Below are 20112 nucleotides of genomic sequence, written 5' to 3'. Positions count from 1 at the left end.
TGTAATGATAATGCTTTTCTGGTATGCTTAACAGTTTAATTTGAAACCCATTAAAATCAATGTGTTTCGCCAGGCCCTTCATGTTTTCTTTTAAAGAATGGTACCCATCTTACAAATTCTGCCTGAGTAATCAAACATATGAGCACAACTGTGTGTTTTCTCATGTACTAAATAAAAGTAGGGCTGTGAATTTCAAAATAGGAGCAAGTAAATAAAAATAAAGTATTACGTGTTCAAATAAAGTGCTTAAATTCAGAATAATTCTTTGAAAACACAAACAAAATACAGATAATATTTGATGTTTTGATCATATGGGCAGAAGCGAAATCATGCATTGTAAAAATGCATAATACATAGGTAGAAGCGTTTTCCAGAATTTTGAGGTAAACTTTTGGGGTGCGTATTATACATGCGTGCGCATTACACACGAGAAAGTACGGTAAGTCCTGATAAGGACTTAAATTTTGCCACAGTTTTGTTGACAGTTGGTGCTGGTGGCCCACTGAAAATACACTTGTTGCAGAAAATGATAAATGATCTTTATGTGTTTCAGTGTTAATATACCTGATGGCACATTGTGTATGATCCACCAAACAGGCCCAGCGATAAAATACCGGCAATGGGGAACAGTTAGTGATTGTAACTTCCTGGTGATTTTCTGTGGAGTTGAGCACACTGCCAAAATCCACTGTTGTGGAAGAAAAATGGAGGTTGGGATAATGGACTTCTGCATGCAGTTCCACCTTGTCTTGTTGTGGGTGTCCTATGTAGTGCATGTTGAGGGTCTGGAAAACATGACCAAGAAAAGAAAATGTAATTATTCAAATACAACCCTAATTCCAGTGAAGTTGGGATGTTGTGTTAAACATAAATAAAAACAGAATACAATGATTTGCAAATCATGTTGAATCTATATTTAATTGAATACACTACAAAGACAAGATATTTAATGTTCAAACTGATAAACTTGATTGTTTTTAGCAAATAATCATTAACTTAGAATTTTATGGCTGCAACACGTTTCAAAAAAGCTGGGACAGGGTCATGTTTACCACTGTGTTACATCACCTTTTCTTTTAACAACATTCAACATTCAAGACTGAGAAAGTTGAGGAATGCTCATCAAACACCAGTTTGGAACATCCCACAGGTGAACAGGCTAATTGGGAAGAGGTGGGTGCCACGATTGGGTATAAAAGGAGCTTCCCTGAATTGCTTAGTTATTCACAAACAAAGATGGGGCGAAGTTCACCTCTTTCTGAACAAGTGCATGAGAAAATAGTCAAACAGTTTAAGGACAATGTTCCTCAATGTACAATTGCAAGGGGATTTAGGGATTTCATAATCTACGGTCCATAATATCATCAAAAGGTTCAGAGAATCTGGAGAAATCACTGCACGTAAGCGGCAAGGCCGAAAATCAACATTGAATGCCCATGACCTTCGATCCATCAGGCGGCAATGCATCAAAAACCGACATCAATGTGTAAAGGATTTCACCACATGGGCTCAGGAACACTTCAGAAAACCAATGTCAGTAAACACAGTGCGGCGCTACATCCGTAAGTGCAACTTGAAACTTGACTATGCAAAGCAAAAGCCATTTATCAACAACACCCAGAAACGCCGCCAGCTACTCTGGGCCCGTGCTCATCTAAGATGGACTGATGCAAAGTGGAAACGTGTTCCGTGGTCCGACGAGTCCACATTTCAAATTGTTTTGGGAAATTGTGGATGTCGTGTCCTCCGGGCCAAAGAGGAAAAGAACCATCCGGACTGTTATGGACGCAAAGTTCAAAAGCCAGCATCTGTGATGGTATGGGGCTGTGTTTGTGCCAATGGCATGGGTAACTTACACAACTGTGAAGGCACCATTAATGCTGAAAGGTACATACGGGTTTTGGAGAAACATATGCTGACATCCAAGCAATGTCCGTCCCTGCTTATTTCAGCAAGACAATGCTAAACCACATTCTGCACGTGTTCCAACAGCGTGGCTTTGTAGTACAAGACTGGCCTGCCTGCAGTCCAGACCTGTCTCCCATTGAAAATGTGTGGCGCATTATGAAGCGTAAAATACGACAACGGAGACCCCGGACTGTACAACAAGCAAGAATGTGAAATAATTCCACCTACAAAGCTTCAACAATTAGTGTCCTCAGTTCCCAAACGTTTATTTAATGTTGTTAAAAGAAAAGGTGATGTAACACGGTGGTAAACATGACCCTGTCTCAGCTTTTTTGGAACGTGTTGCAGCCATAAAATTCAAAGTTAATTATTATTTGCTAAAAACAATTAAGTTGATCAGTTTGAACATTACATATCTTGTCTTTGTCGTGTATTCAATTAAATATAGGTTGAACATGATTTGCAAATCATTGTATTCTGTTTATTTATGTTTAACACAACGTCCCAACTTCATTGGAATTGGGGTTGTATATACATTTTTTAATTTTGAAGATTTTGTTTAATTTCCTTCAAATTTAAAAGATTAAAACATTGCTCAAATAATTTCATATTACACAATATATTATACTAACTATGTAGTTATTGGTAAAGTAGTGATAAACAAAGCCGCCTGGCAAGATAGCTATGAGTCTTCTCCATGATACAGGATACATAATAATTTCTTTCAAATGTATTGGCCTCTAAAACACAACTTGTACACCACTTACAATTGGTTAATTTTAGCTATCAAAATGCAGTAAAAGATACTTTTACTCCCCCAAAAAACTAAACACAAAAACACTTAATCTTACCTGATCCACGACTTGTGACAACTGACCATGGAAGCATGTTGGATCAAAACATATCCACAAGTGAGTCTCTTCCCCTTGAACTAATGTCATGCTCTGTGAAAACAAACAAATAAAAACACATTGGTACTTAAGTCGTTCAGGAACCTCACAGTGGATGCAATGCAAGGATCATCATCAACATGCTTTAGTAGTAGTAGTAGTAGTAGTAGTAGTAGTAAGTAGCAGATACTACTTTTTTTTTTCTGCACTCCTAAACATTGGCGAGTCCTGCATACTATCCATTGCACAAATTTACAGGAGGCAATACGTATTTTACCATAGGGTGACCACACATTTCACTAGTTGAATGAATGAGCCTGTTTAAACAAAAAAAAACACCTTCTAGCATGCAAAGCAGTACAGTAATTAGGAAATGTATTAGAAGGATTGATCAGTAATACACACTCCTCTCCAGGCATCTAGTTTGTTTCAAGTGGGAGAGAAGAAGACGTACCTTAGTGTTAGCATTACTGTGGACTCCCTGGGCCTCACACAGGGAGAAAGGAGTAGCAAGAGAGAGCTCCATGGATAGAGAAAGAGATGACACATTCTTTAAAACCAGCTCCTCATACAGTTGGGTCAGCTCTTCTCCCGGGAGCTGTTAGACATATATATACAATCGGATATAAAGGCTAGGAAATAGTGACAGAGAGTTTTAAAAAAATAAAAAAAATCATTATCCCAATTCTTTGATCAACCTTTTCTATGTAGAAATTCAGCTGCTGGGAGGACATGCTGAGCATAGGGGTCACAAATTGGCACATCACCTCCACAGAAAAGATATGCTCCTTAATTCCCTGATGACCCACAATGCCACAGCAGACAAGATACTCTCTCACAACCTGAGGAGGCAGATAATGCACACTTGTATTAAGACAATGTATAATAATTATTAATTCAACTGCAATTGACAGGAGCTGCTTGACATACAAGCTGCACAGTGATATGGCACAGTGAATAGAGCCGCTGACTATTATGTGGTGACCAGCCTCAGGAGTGTGAATTGTGTTCCAAGTAGTGAGGCTTATTGGTGCTTTTGGGAGTGATCCAGGGTGAATATCAGAACAGAACAAGCCGAGATATTGACCCACTTCAGTGCGTGGGACTCGCAGCGCTTATGTGCACAAGTGGCCACTTGTCTCTGAGAATGTTGTACCGTATCGTATTGTATCACTGGGAGGAAAAAGCTGACACAACGGTTATCATTGGAGGCAAGAGGGAGGATTATTCACCCTCCTTTTGCGGTACGCCCAAACCACGACGTCCAGAGAGAGGACGACGCGCACAGGGACACATCCATCCAGCTTGAGACGATTCCCAGCCGTTACGCCCAGTTGGAGTTATTACGCCCAGTCGGAGTTCTATGACTGTAAAGACTTCACAACAAGTGTCTTCTATGTACACAGGCTAGTAAAAAGAAGTGGAAAATGTCGACGCCAATGCAAAACAAAAAGACATTAAAGATGTCAAGCTTCTCATTGAAAACAAATTTGACGGACTGAAAACATTTGAATGATCACGGGGAGAATCCTTGAGACAAAAAATAATGTAAAAGATTTACTGCTTTTGACCAAGAGGGTTGAAGAGCTAGAGGATGAATAGAGAGAACAACAAAATGACAATGCTGAAAGGTAGCCTCAATGTGCTCGAGCAATACTCCAAAATGAATGACATACAGTGTGTACGGAAGGTTTTCAGACCTCCTTAACTTTTTCACTCTTTGTTATATTGCAGGGCGACTGGTTAGAGCGTCTGCCTCACAGTTCTGAGGACCGGGGTTCAATCCCCGGCCCCACCTGTGTAGAGTTTGCATGTTCTCCCTGTGCCTGCCTGGGTTTTTTTCCGGGCACTCCGGTTTCCTCCCACATCCCAAAAACATGTGTGGTAGGTTAATTGACAACTCTAAATTTACCCGTAGGTATGAATGTGAGTGCGTATGGTTGTTTCTTTGTATGTGCCCTGCGATTGGCTGGCAACCAGTTCAGGGTGTACCCCGCCTCCTGCCCGATGATAACTGGGATAGGCTCCAGCACGCCCGCGACCCTCGTGAGGAGAAGCGGCTCAGAAAATGGATGGATGGATGGATGTTTTATTGCAGCCATTTTTTTAAATCATTTAAGTTCATGTTTTTCCTCATTAATGTTAAACTGAGCAATTGGGGGAGAAGAGCCTTGATGAGAGAGGTAAAGAAGAACCCAAAGATCACTGTGGCTGAGCTCCAGAGATGCAGTCGGGAGATGGGAGAAAGTTCTAAGAAAGTCAACCATCACTGCAGCCCTCCACCAGTCGGGGCTTTATGACTCGACGGAAGCCTCTCCTCAGTGCAAGACACATGAAAGCCCGCATGGAGTTTGTTAAAAAAAAAAAAAAAAAAACACCTGAAGGACTCCAAGATTGTGAGAAATAAGATTCTCTGGTCTGATGGGACCAAGATAGAAATTGTTGGCCTTAATTCTAAGTGGCATGTGTGGAGAAAAACTGGGACTGCTCATCCATTGCAGTCCCAACAGTGAAGCATCATGCTGTGGGGGTGTTCTTCAGCTGCACGGACAGGACGACTGGTTGCAATTTAAACCCAATTGAGCATCTCTGGAGAAACCTGAAAATGGCTGTCCACCAATGTTCACCAGCCAACCTGACAGAACTGGAGAGGATCTGCAAGGAGGAATAGTAGATGATCCCAAAATCCAGGTGTGAAAAACTTGTTGCATCATTCCCAAAAAGACTCATGGATGTATTAGCTTAAAAGGGTGCTTCTACTAAATACTGAGCAAGGGGTCTGAATACTTATGGCTGTGTGATATTTCCGTTTTTCTTTTTTAATAAATCTGCAAAAATGTCAACAATTCTGTTTTTTTCTGTCAATATGGGGTGCTGTGTGTACATTAATGTGGAAAAAAATTACTTAAATGGTTTTAGCAAATGGCTACTATATAAAAAAAAAAGAGTGAACAAATTAAGGGGGTTTGAATATTTTCCGTACCCACTGTAGTGGTGATAGGGTTAAAAACCAAGCCCTCATTCTATGCCAAAGTGGTGTGGTGTAGAGGGCAACGTGAAGGAGGAGTCGAGCCCGATGAGGAGGACAACAAGATAGGGGGTAAACGGGAGTCTTGCACAGGGCACCATTCAAGTAAGGACCGCCAAAGACAGCTTCCATAACAGTGCAATTTGTTAATAGAAAGTCTAAAATTAGTCTACTAAAACAGGGAACAGCTTTAAAAGAGACAATGTTTACCTGAATGAACATCTATCCAAAACAAATGTTTAGATAGCAATATCAGACAGGAAATTGAGCAAGGAGATGAAAATCAAGGGAACGTGTACAAGAAATTGAAAAATGTACATCTTAACCAATAAATTCCTCGAAACAGCTAAAGTCATGAAAAGCCTGGAATATCTAGATAAGGTAATAGAGGTAGTAACATAGCCTACCTAATTTTAATTATGAATATTAATCAAGATACAGACCCTGAAATAAACATTTACAACAATATTAGACAATTGCAATTATTTCAGAGTGGAAAACTTAACACACATGGATGCAATTGTTGGTACCCATCTGTTAATGAAAGAAAAACCCACAGTCGTCACAGAAATAACTTGAATCTCACAAAATTAATAATAAATAAAAATAATTATGAAAATTAACCCCCCTCCTTGAGCCGTCACCTTTTCATGGTGGAGGGGTTTGTGTGTCCCAATGATTCTAGGAACTAAGTTGTCTGGGGCTTTATGCCCCTGGTAGGGTCACCCATGGCAAACAGGTCCTAGGTGAGGGACCAGACAAAGCACGGCTCAAAGACCCCTTATGAAGAAGACAAATTATGGGCTCAGGTTTCCCTTGCCCGGACGCGGGTCACCGGGGCCCCCCTCTGGAGCCAGGCCTGCAGTTGGGACTAGAAGGAGAGTGCAGTGCGAGCTGGTCGGTGGCCGAAGGCGGGGACCTTGGCGATCCGATCCCCGGCTACAGAAGCTGGCTCTAGGGACGTGGAATGTCACCTCTCTGGCAGGGAAGGAGCCCGAGTGTGTGAGGTCGAGAAGCCTCCACGCACAGCTTGGGCTCTGGTACCAGTCCTCTCGAGAGGGGTTGGACTCTCTTCCACTCTGGAGTTGCCCACGGTGAGAGGCGCCGAGCAGGAGTGGGTATACTTATTGCTCCCCGGCTCAGCGCCTGTACGTTGGGGTTCACCCCGGTGGACGAGAGGGTAGCCTCCCTCCGCCTTCGGGTGGGGGGACGGGTCCTGACTGTTGTTTGTGCCTATGCACCAAACACCAGTTCAGAGTAGCCCCCCTTTTTGTAGTCCTTGGAGGGGGTGCTGGAGAGCGCTCCTGCTGGGGACTCCATCATTCTGCTGGGGGACTTCAATGCTCACGTGGGCAATGACAGTGAGACCTGGAAGGGCGTGATTGGGAGGAACGGCCCCCCCGGTCAGAACCCGAGCGGTGTTCTGTTATTGGACTTCTGTGCTCGTCACGGATTCTCCATACCGAACACCATGTTCAAGCACAAGGGTGTCCACACGTGCACTTTGCACCAGGACACCCTAGGTCGCAGTTCGATGATCGACTTTGTGGTCGTTTCATCGGACTTGCGGCCACATGTCTTGGACACTCGGGTAAAGAGAGGGGCGGAGCTGTCAACTGTTTACCGTTGCTCCTTCACATCGAGAGGAGCCAGATGAAGTGACTGGGGCATCTGATTCGGATGCCTCCCGGACGCCTCCCTGGTGAGGTGTTCCGGGCACGTCCCACCGGGAGGAGACCCCGGGGACGACCCAGGACACGCTGGAGAGACTACATCCTTCGGCTGGCCTGGGAACGCTTCGAGATCCCCCCGGAAGAGATGGATGAAGTGGCTGGGGAAAGGGAAGTCTGGGCGTCCCTGCTAAAGCTACTGCCCCCGCGACCCAACCTCGGATAAGTGGTAGACGATGGATGGATGGATGGAAAATTAACCAATGAAAATCAGACATTGCTTTTGAATTGTAGTTCAACAGAATTATTTTAAAAACTAAATAGGCCCTGCCAAAAATGATGGTACCCCTAGAAAATATTTAGAATTATTTGACCATAGGGACATGTTCAAACAAGGTGTGTCTTCTCGTTAGCATTACAGGTGTCTTCAATCTTTGAAGTCAGTTGGCCTATTTAAAGGGTGACAAGTAATCACTGTGCTGTTTGGTGACAAGGTGTGTACAACACTAAACATGGACCAGAGGAAGCGAAGGAGTGTTGTCTCAGGAGATTAGAAATAAAATTACAGACAAGCACATTAAGTTAAAGGCTATAAAACCATCTCCAAGCAGCTTGATGTTCCTGTGATGACAGTTGCACAGACTATTTAGAAATTTAAGATCCACGCGACTGTCGCCAACCTCCCTGCACGTGGCCGCAGGTACATCAGTGTCAGATCGCACCATCCATCATTGTTTGAGCCAAAGTGGACTTCATAAGAGACGACCACAGAGGACACCACTGTCGAAACTAAATCATAAAAAAGCGAGACTGTAATTTTCCAAACTGCATGTTCACAAGCCACAAAGCTTCGGGGAGAATGTCTTACGAGCAGACAAGACAAAACAGGTACTTTTAGCTTACCAAGAAAACAACACCGTCCCTACTGTGTAACATGGAGTTAGGCTCTGTTACGATCTGGGGCTCCTTTGCTGTGTCTGGCAGGGTCTCTTGACTCTGTGCAGGGTAGAATAAAATCTCAAGACTATCAAGGTACTGTATTCTAGAGAGAAATGTGCTGCGCAGTGTCAGAAAGCTTGGTCTCATTCACAGGTCATGCAACAGGATAATTACCTAAAACACACATCTTAAAAACATTCAAGAATGGCGAAGAGCAAAAAACAGGATTATTCTGAAGTGGCTTTCTATCAACCCTGATCTAAATCCTATTGAATATCTGTGGAAGGAGCTGAAACATGCCATCTGGAGAAAACAACCTTTAAACCTGAGACAACTGGAGCAGTTTGCTAAGAAGTGCAGAAGTCTCATTGAAAGTTACACAAACCGTTTGAGCGCAGTGATTGCCTCAAAAGGTTGTGCAACAAAATATTAGGTTAAGTGTACCATCATTGTTGTTGAGGCCTGTTTCATTAGTTTTTTTTTTGGTTTTTTTTAAATAAGTCTGTTGAACCATTATTTTCAAGCAACATCTGATTTTCATTGGTTAATTTCCATAACATTTTTATTTATCATTTCTTTTGTCAGTTTCAAGTTATATATTTGACCACTGTGGGTTTTCTTTCATTAACAGAGGGGTACCAACAAAATGTATCCACGTATGAAACAAGAACATTACAGCCTAGAACAATATTTCACTTTATTAGCTGTCATCTTAATAAAAAGATAATTTAAAAAAGCTATTGAGCGCAATTGCAATATCCAAAGCATGAGTTAAATTATACAATTAGGACAGAAAAAGGAGCAGGAACAGAATTGTACATAGACAAGAAACTAAAATATAGTGTAACCGACAGGTTGACAGCTGCTGTGGTGAATGCTTGTGAACGTACAACTATAGAGCTCGATATGGGCAAGAAAGGAAACATCATGATAAGCTGTATTTATTGGGCTACTGTCTATTTCTGTATCATTTTTCTTTGTGTTTAAAATTGTTTTGTGTCTTTTGTTTGGATGTATAAATAATTAAATATGTCGGTCAAATGAAAATGTGAGATGTGAGTAAGGGGGACTAGACAAAAGCTGAAGCTTCCGCCCCACTCTTTGGTTGTGTCCCTTGTTGTAACTTGTGGAGAGTGACCAATAAACATGTAAACAATACAAGTATGAAAAAGTGGCTTAGGGACTGCTCAGCTATCTCACCTTGGGGTAGTCTGAAGATCCTTTCAGCACCATGTCAACTGAGCCACAAGGGAAAAGTTCCATACGTGTCGGACTGATGTTGAATACTGGTCTGTCTTCAGTTGGGGAAGCCCACGATCCAGTTGTAACAGAATCCCTCTTTTTTGCCGCTGAGATGGAGGGCAGGAAAGTCCGACCAGATGAGCACACTGTCTTCCAGTAAAGTCGGTGTACTCGTTGGCCATAGTTAGTCACCTTGAAATGGAAGTCGCACGATCCATGGCTGAGGACAGACATAAGTCAAAAATGAATGTGACACAATATGTTATATGCTTTCAAGTGATATTTTTTTATTTTAATCAATGAATACTACCTGAAGTGTATGCCAAGGTCGAGATTTGGGTATAAGGGTTTGTCACTGACAATTGTGGTGCCTGTGCCCGTAGCAGACAGGGCAACAGTGTGAGTTTGACTGCCTTGGATGGAAATCTCAAGTTTGTCTTGAAATAAGAGTGTATCTTTTAGATTTGCCACAACCTTAAGATGCACTTGACCATGTGGTGGCACTTCCCCTTCATTGGGTTCAACACGCCAAGGAGACTTTCCTTGGCCCTATGGAAACAGAAACAATCAGTCTTAATTTTTTCTGTCTCTTTTTTTCTACATGTTGTCAACAGGGTAAGAACAGTTTCTTTCTGTTTTGACTGTCCCATGGTCTATGCTGTAAACATAGTGCTTATCATGAAACTGATTACATCATTATCATAGTCAGATAGGCTCCCTTAGATGTAAAATTTGAGCAATACATGACACAGTATGAAATTGAATTTCCATATGCTTACATTTGCCAAAGATCAGTTTTTGCTTTGAACAACTTCACATATTTCTGAAATGCCAAATGACAAATATGGCTTTCGGGTGTTGGATTTGTACAAGGAGCTCACAAATACTGCTTTACAATCTCCAAAAAGTGTCAGACAATGCATTAAAGCTGAACATAATCAGTTATCAACATGTGTCTTTTACATTCCATTGGCTTGTGTCATTTGCCAAAATATCACCACCACAATGTTTTCTGATGGAAGAACTAGTCCAGACAGACAAAAAGTAAAGTGGAAAATGTGCATCTAACCAGACATTGAGCTCACATTTGTCTCATGTACATTGGACCTGAAAAAGTATATCATATGCCTTCCAGCTTAGAGTTGCACTCAGTAGAAATCTGTTTTGTTGCTAAATACATTAAATATGTTCGAAGTGCTGAAAACATGCAAAGAGTTATAACAATATAGTGCAGAATTTTTTTTAGATATAGCTTAAGCATCTTTTCCACCGTTTGAATGTTCCTGATTTTGTGGGCGGGGCTAAAATACAGTCCCATGACATCACGGGGCAGGGGCATATAGTTTCTCGCGCGAGTTCCCTCCCCTACTATATAAGGACAAAGTGATGTCTTTTCGTTTGGCTATGCTGCTCAGTTGTGAGTTAGCTGTGCTTAGCTTCCATAACAAGGCCCATTTACCACTCCAGCGTGCAGTTAGCAAGCTAACGATGGCTGCACCCCGTAAATGCGCCTTTGCTGGATGCCTCAATTTATGGAACAGGTCTGTGACATTTTTTTAAGGTCCCAAAAAATTAAAAAGCGATGGATTGACTTTGAAAAGACACGCAGATGGCGAGCTGAACATTAACACCACTGTCTGACTCTGTAGTGCGCATTTTATGATGGATAGTTTTGTAAACTTTCACCACAGACAACATGGCTTCTTGGGTAACTTGGTACTTGTGAATGGGGCAGTGCCGACTGTCTAACTACCTGGGCTCCCTCTTACCATCCCGCTGTGTCAGGTGCCATTTTCAGCTGGAACATTATGTCATCAACGAGTTGATTTGTGTGCCTATTTTTATGATTATAGTCCACAATAACCATTCAATTTTGAAGTAGAGCCTTAACGTGATTTTACATCGTATAAGCTATCACCCCGTCAGTATGTTTGATTCCTTTTGGCACACACACTCGACACGCCCGCAGCATCTCAGAGCTGAGAGGTGACCCTTATCATTAAAATTTTGAGGCCTGATTTTACATACTGAGGGATTTTTATTTCATTCATTAACATTTGGCAGGCTTGTTAACATGACTCTTCTCTGTGCTGTGTGGAATGTACATTAAATTTTTGGGCCTGTTTAGTGCAACTTTAAATAAACTATGGCATTATTTTAGCGGCAGATCTGAGTTGAGTGTTTGTACCATGCGTGCTGTGAAGCATGCTGGAATAGGTGACTGGTTGGACAGGGGAAGGGTTTTGGCAACATCTGTCAGAACAGGTATTTTGCCAAATTCCAGTTGTTGAATCTGGCACTGAAGGTGAACTATAGGACCACGCCCTGTGCATGACAAGACAACCCCCTGATAGAGAACAGGAGATACACAGACAAATACTATATTAAGACAACATGATGGCAATTACAAGGAAATGGTATGTTTGCACGCACTTACCTGTGGTGGGTGGATACTGCCAAACAGAGCAATGTACAGAGTGTGATGCTGCTTTCCAACATCCTTCACCAGAAGAAACACAGGAAGGTCTGCTGAGCTGTGAGGAGGAATCACTCCCCTTGATAAAGAACTCCCAAATATCATTGAAGGGCTTTCTTCATATTCCTAAACATGGGGAAATAATGTATACAATTATTGTGTATCACATGTAGCCTCTGTATATGTGCATATACTGTCACACTAATAGCTGTATTTTAAAATAAAAAAATAGACATTCTTGATCATAAATGAGCAAAATGTCGTTCTATCCCATAAAGACGTTTATGAAATGGCAATTTATAGTGCTGAATAGCTACATATTATTGAAGAAGGTACAGTATATTAAATGTTTATCAGTCTTTCCACTCTTGAAAAAATGCCCTGTGTTTGTTGTTAAAACTGTGGAAAGAGTGTTTAGTTTTAATCCCATGTACTGATAAAAACACATAAAATCAGAACATGATCCCAAACGTGTTAATCACGGTTAAACACACACAAATCTATGCGGCAATGAACAAACTATAATTTCATGTATCCTAGTGGAATTCAAAAGTCAGCTATTCGTCACTCCTTCTACTCCTGGTAAAAAAAATTTTTTAAAAAAACAGCAACAGTGAACTGCTTTACCTGCTCCAGCATGCCATAGCAGACAGGCAGAGAGCTTTGGTTCATTAGGCGTACTTTCTTTTCATAAGGGTGATTGAGGAAACACTTCTGAAAGTCTAGGACTGGAGTCTCCACCATGATCTCTGGAACAATACACCTGTCCACAGAGCAGAGAGGGAATGGGGTTCTGAGCTTCACTTGCATACATATAATGGAACATTGACTTAATTACTTGTACAGTGGTGCCTTGAGATACGAGTGCCTTCACCTACATGTTTTTTTTTTTTTTAGATATGATAGATATTTTTGTCTTGAGATATGAGTAAAATGTGAGATGCAAGCTTCAGACCCCCACCGTGAGATCAGAATCAGAATCATCTTTATTTGCCAAGTATGTCCAAAACACACAAGGAATTTGTCTCCGGTAGTTGGAGCCGCTCTAGTACAACAGACAGTCAATTTACAGAACACTTTGGAGACATAAAGACATTGACAAAAAACAATTGTGCAAAAAGATGCAGAGTCCTCTAGCACTTAGAGCAGTTCAAATGACTAATATTGCAATAGTCCGGTGAAAGGACCATTGTGCAAAGGGCGCTGAGACTTCAAGGAGTGTATGCGGTTTAAAGTGACGAGTAGTGCGATCATCTGGGACAATGTTGGTTGTGCAAATGTTACGGATACTCCTCAATCAGTGTGCAAATGGAGCAGATGCTACTCTGGCATGAGTGGCCAGTATATGCAAATAGTGCAGCATGGAGAGACAACCACAGTGAGTGCACAAGTAATACATAATTGGCCCCACAGAAATGTGACAACGAACTCAAGTCAAAAAATTGCCATCTTATTGTAATGGAATTATAGGTTAGGTGTTTAAGAAGTTGATCGCAAGAGGGAAGAAGCTGTTGGAATGTCTACTAGTTCTAGTTTGCATTGCACTTAACAACATCCAGCCTCCACCAGTTCACATTGGTTTCCTTACAGTGGAAGGACAATGACAGTTAGAGGCAGTAATACACCATAAGATGGTTTGATAAATGTTAGAACGTTTTTTTTACAGTACAATAATGATGAGTGCAATATTGCTTCTGGAAAAAAACATGTTGGGTAAGGATATATGTTTTACATTTTCCTACTCCTTTTCGAACACTGTTGCTTGTCTTTTTGAATTTATTTTTGTTTATCTTTTTGCATTTGGTCTTTAAAATAAACTACATTCATTCAATCATGTTAAAAATGAATTTTGAGGTTTTGTGGGGATTGGAATGGATGAATTGATTTTCCATTCATTGCAATGGGGAAAGATGATTTGTGAAACATATTTTGAAATATGAGAGTGGTCACAGAATGAATTACCCTTGTATCTCAAGGCACCACTGTATACAAAAATTTGGGTCTCTGGAGTGCCTGCCCACCCATCAACTGCAAAAATAAAACACAACCAAGTCAGTCTTTTGTTATTTCTGAACAAGTGTCTGTGAGCGAGCCACTCAGAATTTTCTCCACCCAAAACGTGGCAGCTTGGCTGAAGATCCACCACTTTCAAGACACTGCTTGACTATACATTCTGAAACACTATCATGCTAAAGGGAAGTCAAGTTTATTTATGTAGCCTTTAATGGAGCTCAAGCCCACAGTTAACAGAGATCCAAAACATCCTCTGGTGTAAAATCCCCATCCGGGCAAGAAAAGTAATTTGGGAAGATGAACAAACCTTGAAAAAGGATTACAGAGGGAGGAGGAAATGATCCGGCGACCTGGATGAACAGGCTGCAATGGACGCCGAGTGGGCAACATTAATCACATGATATGGTAAATAAATAAGCAAAGTTCCATTTAGTTCTTTTAGCTTCTGATGATCGGCACATTAGGTGAAGTTGTCAATGCGGTAAGGGTGCAGGGGAATTTGTGATCTGTGTGCAGCATGTGCACACTAATTGAATTCAATAGAGTTTGTGAAGTGATGTATATGAAGTGCATTCATATACACACTAAATATATATATATATACAAACAACCCCAATTCCAATGAAGTTGGGACATTGTGATAAACATAAATAAAAACAGAATAATGATTTGCAAAACATGTTAGACCTGTATTTAATTGAATACACGGCAAAGACAAGATATTTAATGTTCAAACTGATAAACTTGATTGTTTTTAGAAAATAATCATTAACTTCGAATTTTATGGCTGCAACACGTTCCAAAAAAGCTGGGACAGGGTCATGTTTACCACTGTGTTACATCACCTTTTCTTCTAACAACATTCAATAAACATTTGGGAACTGAGGACACTCATTGTTGAAGCTTTGTAGGTGGAATTTTTTCCCATTCTTGCTTGATGTACAGCTTCAGCTGTTCAACAGTCCGGGGTGTCCATAGTCGTATTTTACGCTTCATAATGCGCCACACATTTTCAATGGGAGACAGGTCTGGACTGCAGGCAGGCCAGTCTAGTACCTGCACTCTTTTACTACGAAGCCACGCTGTTGTAACACGTGCAGAATGTGGTTTGGCATTGTCTTGCTGAAATAAGCAGGGGTGTCCATGAAAAAGATGTTTCTTGGATGGCGGCATATGTTTCTCCAAAACTTGTATGTACCTTTCAGCATTAATGGTGCCTTCACAGATGTGTAAGTTACCCATGCCATTGGCACTAACACAGCCCCATACCATCACAGATCCTGGTTTTTGAACTTTGCGTCCATAACAGTCCGGATGGTTCTTCTTCTTTTTGGTTCTTTTCACATTTAGGTCAAGACATCAATCATCACACCTCTCAATTAAAATATGTAATTGCATCTTGTTAAAAGCAGAGCTAAAATCAGCAAATAAAAGTCTTGCATGGGATTTGTGTTATTCAAGATGCTTGTACACTGTCTAAAATGAAGTGCTTGGCATCTTCAACGCCTTTATTTGTCCAAGCTGCAATGGATCTAGTTTTCCTAAAGTTAGTGTAATGAAGAGAATATAGAGTTTCAGTGGGTAACTGGTTTGGAGGATAGACAAGGATGTTTATTGCAGTATAACATATAATGTAAATCAGATAAGGGTCTGGGGGTGTGATGCATGAAAGCTCCCAGCAGGATGGATACTGATCCAGCTGAAACCAGATGTCAAGGAAGACAATGACTGCGGGGAGCCACTATAAACATTAGATGCAAGACTGTGGAGACGGCAAATGGCCATCGAGGACAACAGTCGGCGTTGGACCAATCAGATGACAGGAATCCCATACTTCCTCTTTGAAACATTGTATTAGTGGGGGGCAAGAACAGAGAGCTTTGTTCAGTCTGTGCTGTCTTTGCTGAGGCAAGGATAAGCGTAGCTGCTGACCCAGAGCTCTGTAAAATGTATAGACTCCTCTGTCAGGAATACATTGGTTGACTTGTAACGCGTTATAATTGTAGTTCTTCCACGAAAACGAACACGCATGGAACCTCGAAAGTAATAGGTGATTATAAAATACATGGTTCCTTCAGTAATTATTCCTCTTTCATTCTTTCAAAACTTTTCATTACGAAGGAGGTAAGTGCAATTGGCCTATAAGTTTTTTACAGAATTTAGATTTTGATTCATACTACTTTTTCTTGCTTATTTCAATGTTTTTTATTATACTATCAGCATTTGTATTTAATGTTTAGTCTTAAAGGGAAGTAATGTGGTGAAAACCTTGCGGGGGTGGGGTGGCACCCTAGCACCCTCTATTGACCAGCTGACATTAACACTCACAATGAACTATGATTAACAATGAACTAACGTGTGGTTTTGGAACATGAGAGGAAGTTTTAGTACCTGGAGAAAAACCCCACAAGCACAGGGAGAACATAAAAACTCCATACCAAAGGCCCACACCAAGATTAAAACCAAGAACCTCTATACTGTAAGGGAGACATAATAGCTACGCATTCTCCAAAGTTGCCCACTTCTACTTACATTTAAAAAAATATTTCGTCTTTGTAATTGTCAGTGCCAATCCAATTTTAGTCTGCATTGAACCTGTTTGACAAGCCAAAATCTTCAGCAACAGTTTCTGCCACAATGAACTACGGAACGGAATTCATTCATTCATTCATCATCTGTTCCTTATCCTCACAAGGGTCGCGGGAGTGCTGGAGCCTATCCCAGCTATCATCGGGCAGGAGGCGGGGCACACCCTGAACCGGTCGCCAGCCAATAGCAGGGCACACAGAAACAAACAACCATTCGCACTTACATTCACACCTACGGGCAATTTAGAGTCTTCAATTAACCTACGATGCATGTGTTTGGGCTGTGGGAGGAAACCGGAGTACCCGCAGAAAACCCACGCAGGCACGGTGAGAACATGCAAACTCCACACAGGCGGGGCCAGGATTTGAACCTCGGTCCCCAGAACTGTGAGACGGATATGCTAACCAGTCGTCCACCGCGGAATGGAATTACGTAATAAAACTATTACTAGCTTCAGTTTGTTTTCTACATTTCTTACCTTGCATTAATGGGGAGAGCCATGATCTCTTTTCCAACACCCTCAACATCTACCACCAGAGCCACCCTATAATGTTTGACAGTGTTGGAGCACAGTGTCACCTGTTGAGATAATGCACAAACAAATTTCCATAGATTAGATAGATAGATTAGAAAGATTAGACAAAATAGACAGACATATACAGTAGTTTACTGTTTAGATAAAACCCTTTTGTAAAATCTGTCTCGGAAATCAGGTTGCAATCACATCACAACCAAATACACTAAATACTATTTTAACTGCATATAGCAAGAACAAAAAACAAAAAAAAAGTGAAATTACACTCAAAACATGTCAAAGGTAATATCACAATTTTCAAGACATGCCAACTGGTAACAACATTGTGATACAATATCGCACCACATACAATAATTCTATTCAGTCTAAGAGCTCTATCAGATATTCTCCCTTTATGAAGATAATAATGCTCAGATGCAATGTAAATGTCAGTGTCAAGAGGTATTCGTTTAACAACACAGTTATTACTCTGGTTGTAGTGTACAGTGGTATAGATCTAAAGGCAGACTATTTTATCCAGCTGTTGTATTAAACATCATTATTATATAACAGTGCCCAGAATGTGGGTGATTAATGTACTCTTGTCTTTAAATAAAATATTCATTAAAGATACTAAAAGTAAATTTTTATTTGTTAATAAGTGCTTGCTATAAAACTTTACATCTCATTACAATCAGTGTTATAACTTACTAATGTTAAAACAGACTAAATTAGGGTAAGGGGCAATAAAGGAAATGTGGATAAATAAATAATAAATAATAATAATAATAAATAAATAAACATCAGACTGTAAGGACCTTCAAAAACTGTATAATTTTTTTTACTATCAATAATAAACTTCCACTTATTCATCCATCCATCCATCCATTTTCTGAGCCGCTTCTCCTCACTAGGGTCGCGGGCGTGCTGGAGCCTATCCCAGCTATCATCGGGCAGGAGGCGGGGTACGCCCTGAACTGGTTGCCAGCCAATCGCAGGGCAAATACAAACAAACAACCATTCGCACTCACATTCACACCTACGGGCAATTTAGAGTTGCCAATTAACCTACCATGCATGTTTTGGGGATGTGGGAGGAAACCGGAGTGCCCGGAGAAAACCCAACCAGGCACAGGGAGAACATGCAAACTCCACACAGGTGAGGTCGGGGATTGAACCCCGGTCCTCAGAACTGTGATCTGCCGCAGATCTGTGAGGAGTTTGCATGCTGTGAGGCAGACGCTCCAACCAGTTGTCCACCGTGCCGCCATCCACTTATTCAAAAGTTGCTTTTTATGTTATTTTTTTCATTGTGCTGGAGCGCAAGAAAAGTATTAAAATTGTTAAATTTTACGAATAAAAAAATAGAACTCTGTACCTTGATGCTGACATCCGCCACGGCCCGTACAAAGCCCACATCAGGACTGACAGTGAACTCAACAGGCATTGCACCGAGGTCGTGAGCAGCACTACCTTGCCAGTTGTTCCTACACAGCTCACACACTTGTTGGTCACTGGTCACACTGGGAGACCCCATTCCATCTCCCACAACACGCAGGGAAAAGTTCATTGGGACAAAGGATGTGTTAAAGAGGGTACAAATTTCTGTTTGTTGGAAACCTGTAAAAATAAATAAATAAATATAAATATGAAAAGTAAAATATCAAATATGCACATAAAACCTAATCAAGCCTCTGGAGTTGATTGCATTTTGTTTCAGTAAACCTGGGTTTGTCAAATTACTGGAAAAAATACTGGTCACACTGTTTAGTATCCAGAGAATGTATAAAATTATAAACCTAAAAGGGACATGTTTTGGAGATTTGACTTTTTAACTGCTTGTATACAGACATTTGTCTGGAGTCTCACCCCACCTAGCAAGTAAAATTAAGTGTTGTGTATGAGGTGCTGCCTCCATGAGTAAAAATGTTTTATTTTATTTTCAGGAACACGCTTCATTTCCACCCTCAGGGCTTCATTCTGCAAGTAGAAGCAGCTTGTCTTGATCATTCTCCTACAGTAGCTTCAACACTAACTGTCATAGCAACAGAAGCTATGACAGTATGACACTGAAACAGGGTACCTTTTTCGGAGGCATAAAATATTTAAACAAAATAAAAGTAAATTCTCTGTTGCCTGGTCACAGCCCCAGGCAAAGCTGTATTTGTGTTGCACACCCAGCAGTAGATGGGCAATTGCTCATTTATGAGCAGCATGCGAGACAGCACCGCCCCCTAAAAACCAGATGGCTTTAGCAAAGCTCAAAACAAAACTTGAAAATTCTGCTAAAATTCTTTATCCTTGGGGTATTTTGACAAGCGGATGTCACAGATGTGACTTGATGTTATTATGACAACTGGGAACTGTTATTTAGAAAAATGTATATTATGTCTCCTTTAACATATATATACTAACCAAATGCTACATCGCCAAAATTGAGTTCTGAAACACTGAAGTGAAAAGTGGGACCTATGACACAGCCCCTACAACAGAAAACAAAAACATTAAACCATCAGATGGTTGCAATATAAAAACAGCATAAATTGAACAACAATTATGCAATGGTGAAAAATCATACAAGGTATTTTGATTACAATGTTGAAAGCATTTTCATTATCAATGACTGAGGGCTCTATTTTCGTAGAAGGCGCATCTGTGGTGGGGTGCAAATGCCGGCATATTATGATTTCCATGTTTTTCAATTTGGCAGACCAGTCTCCGCTAGTCTGGGCGTTCTGGTGCAGGGAAAGATTGTCCTTGGACATGCATCTGGCGGAGAGACAATTTGGTGGCAATCAATCTAAACTTAACCCTGCTCAGACCATGCCTAAATACTGGTACAA

General features: G+C 40.9%; 1 protein-coding gene across 3 annotated transcripts in view; it reads right to left on the bottom strand.

The window, feature by feature from the left end:
• The window catches only part of hydin (HYDIN axonemal central pair apparatus protein), a 123375-nt gene that overhangs the window by 88735 nt on the left and 14528 nt on the right, over positions 1 to 20112 (bottom strand). For all 3 annotated transcript variants that reach the window (XM_061677469.1, XM_061677470.1, XM_061677471.1), the window contains exons 12-23: positions 19685 to 19752; positions 18648 to 18889; positions 17234 to 17334; positions 12781 to 12916; positions 12115 to 12279; positions 11866 to 12024; positions 9988 to 10226; positions 9636 to 9897; positions 3497 to 3640; positions 3253 to 3396; positions 2760 to 2852; positions 565 to 785 (exon numbers count right to left, since the gene is read on the bottom strand). In XM_061677469.1, coding sequence (XP_061533453.1) covers positions 565 to 785; positions 2760 to 2852; positions 3253 to 3396; positions 3497 to 3640; positions 9636 to 9897; positions 9988 to 10226; positions 11866 to 12024; positions 12115 to 12279; positions 12781 to 12916; positions 17234 to 17334; positions 18648 to 18889; positions 19685 to 19752 — 1974 coding nt within the window. The remainder of the gene's footprint in view (positions 1 to 564; positions 786 to 2759; positions 2853 to 3252; positions 3397 to 3496; positions 3641 to 9635; positions 9898 to 9987; positions 10227 to 11865; positions 12025 to 12114; positions 12280 to 12780; positions 12917 to 17233; positions 17335 to 18647; positions 18890 to 19684; positions 19753 to 20112) is intronic.

This window comes from Phycodurus eques, chromosome 5, assembly GCF_024500275.1.
Source record: "Phycodurus eques isolate BA_2022a chromosome 5, UOR_Pequ_1.1, whole genome shotgun sequence".
NCBI classification, from domain to species: Eukaryota; Metazoa; Chordata; class Actinopteri; order Syngnathiformes; family Syngnathidae; genus Phycodurus; species Phycodurus eques.
Note: the sequence above shows the minus strand (reverse complement) of the source record. Positions and strands in the feature narration are given on the sequence as shown.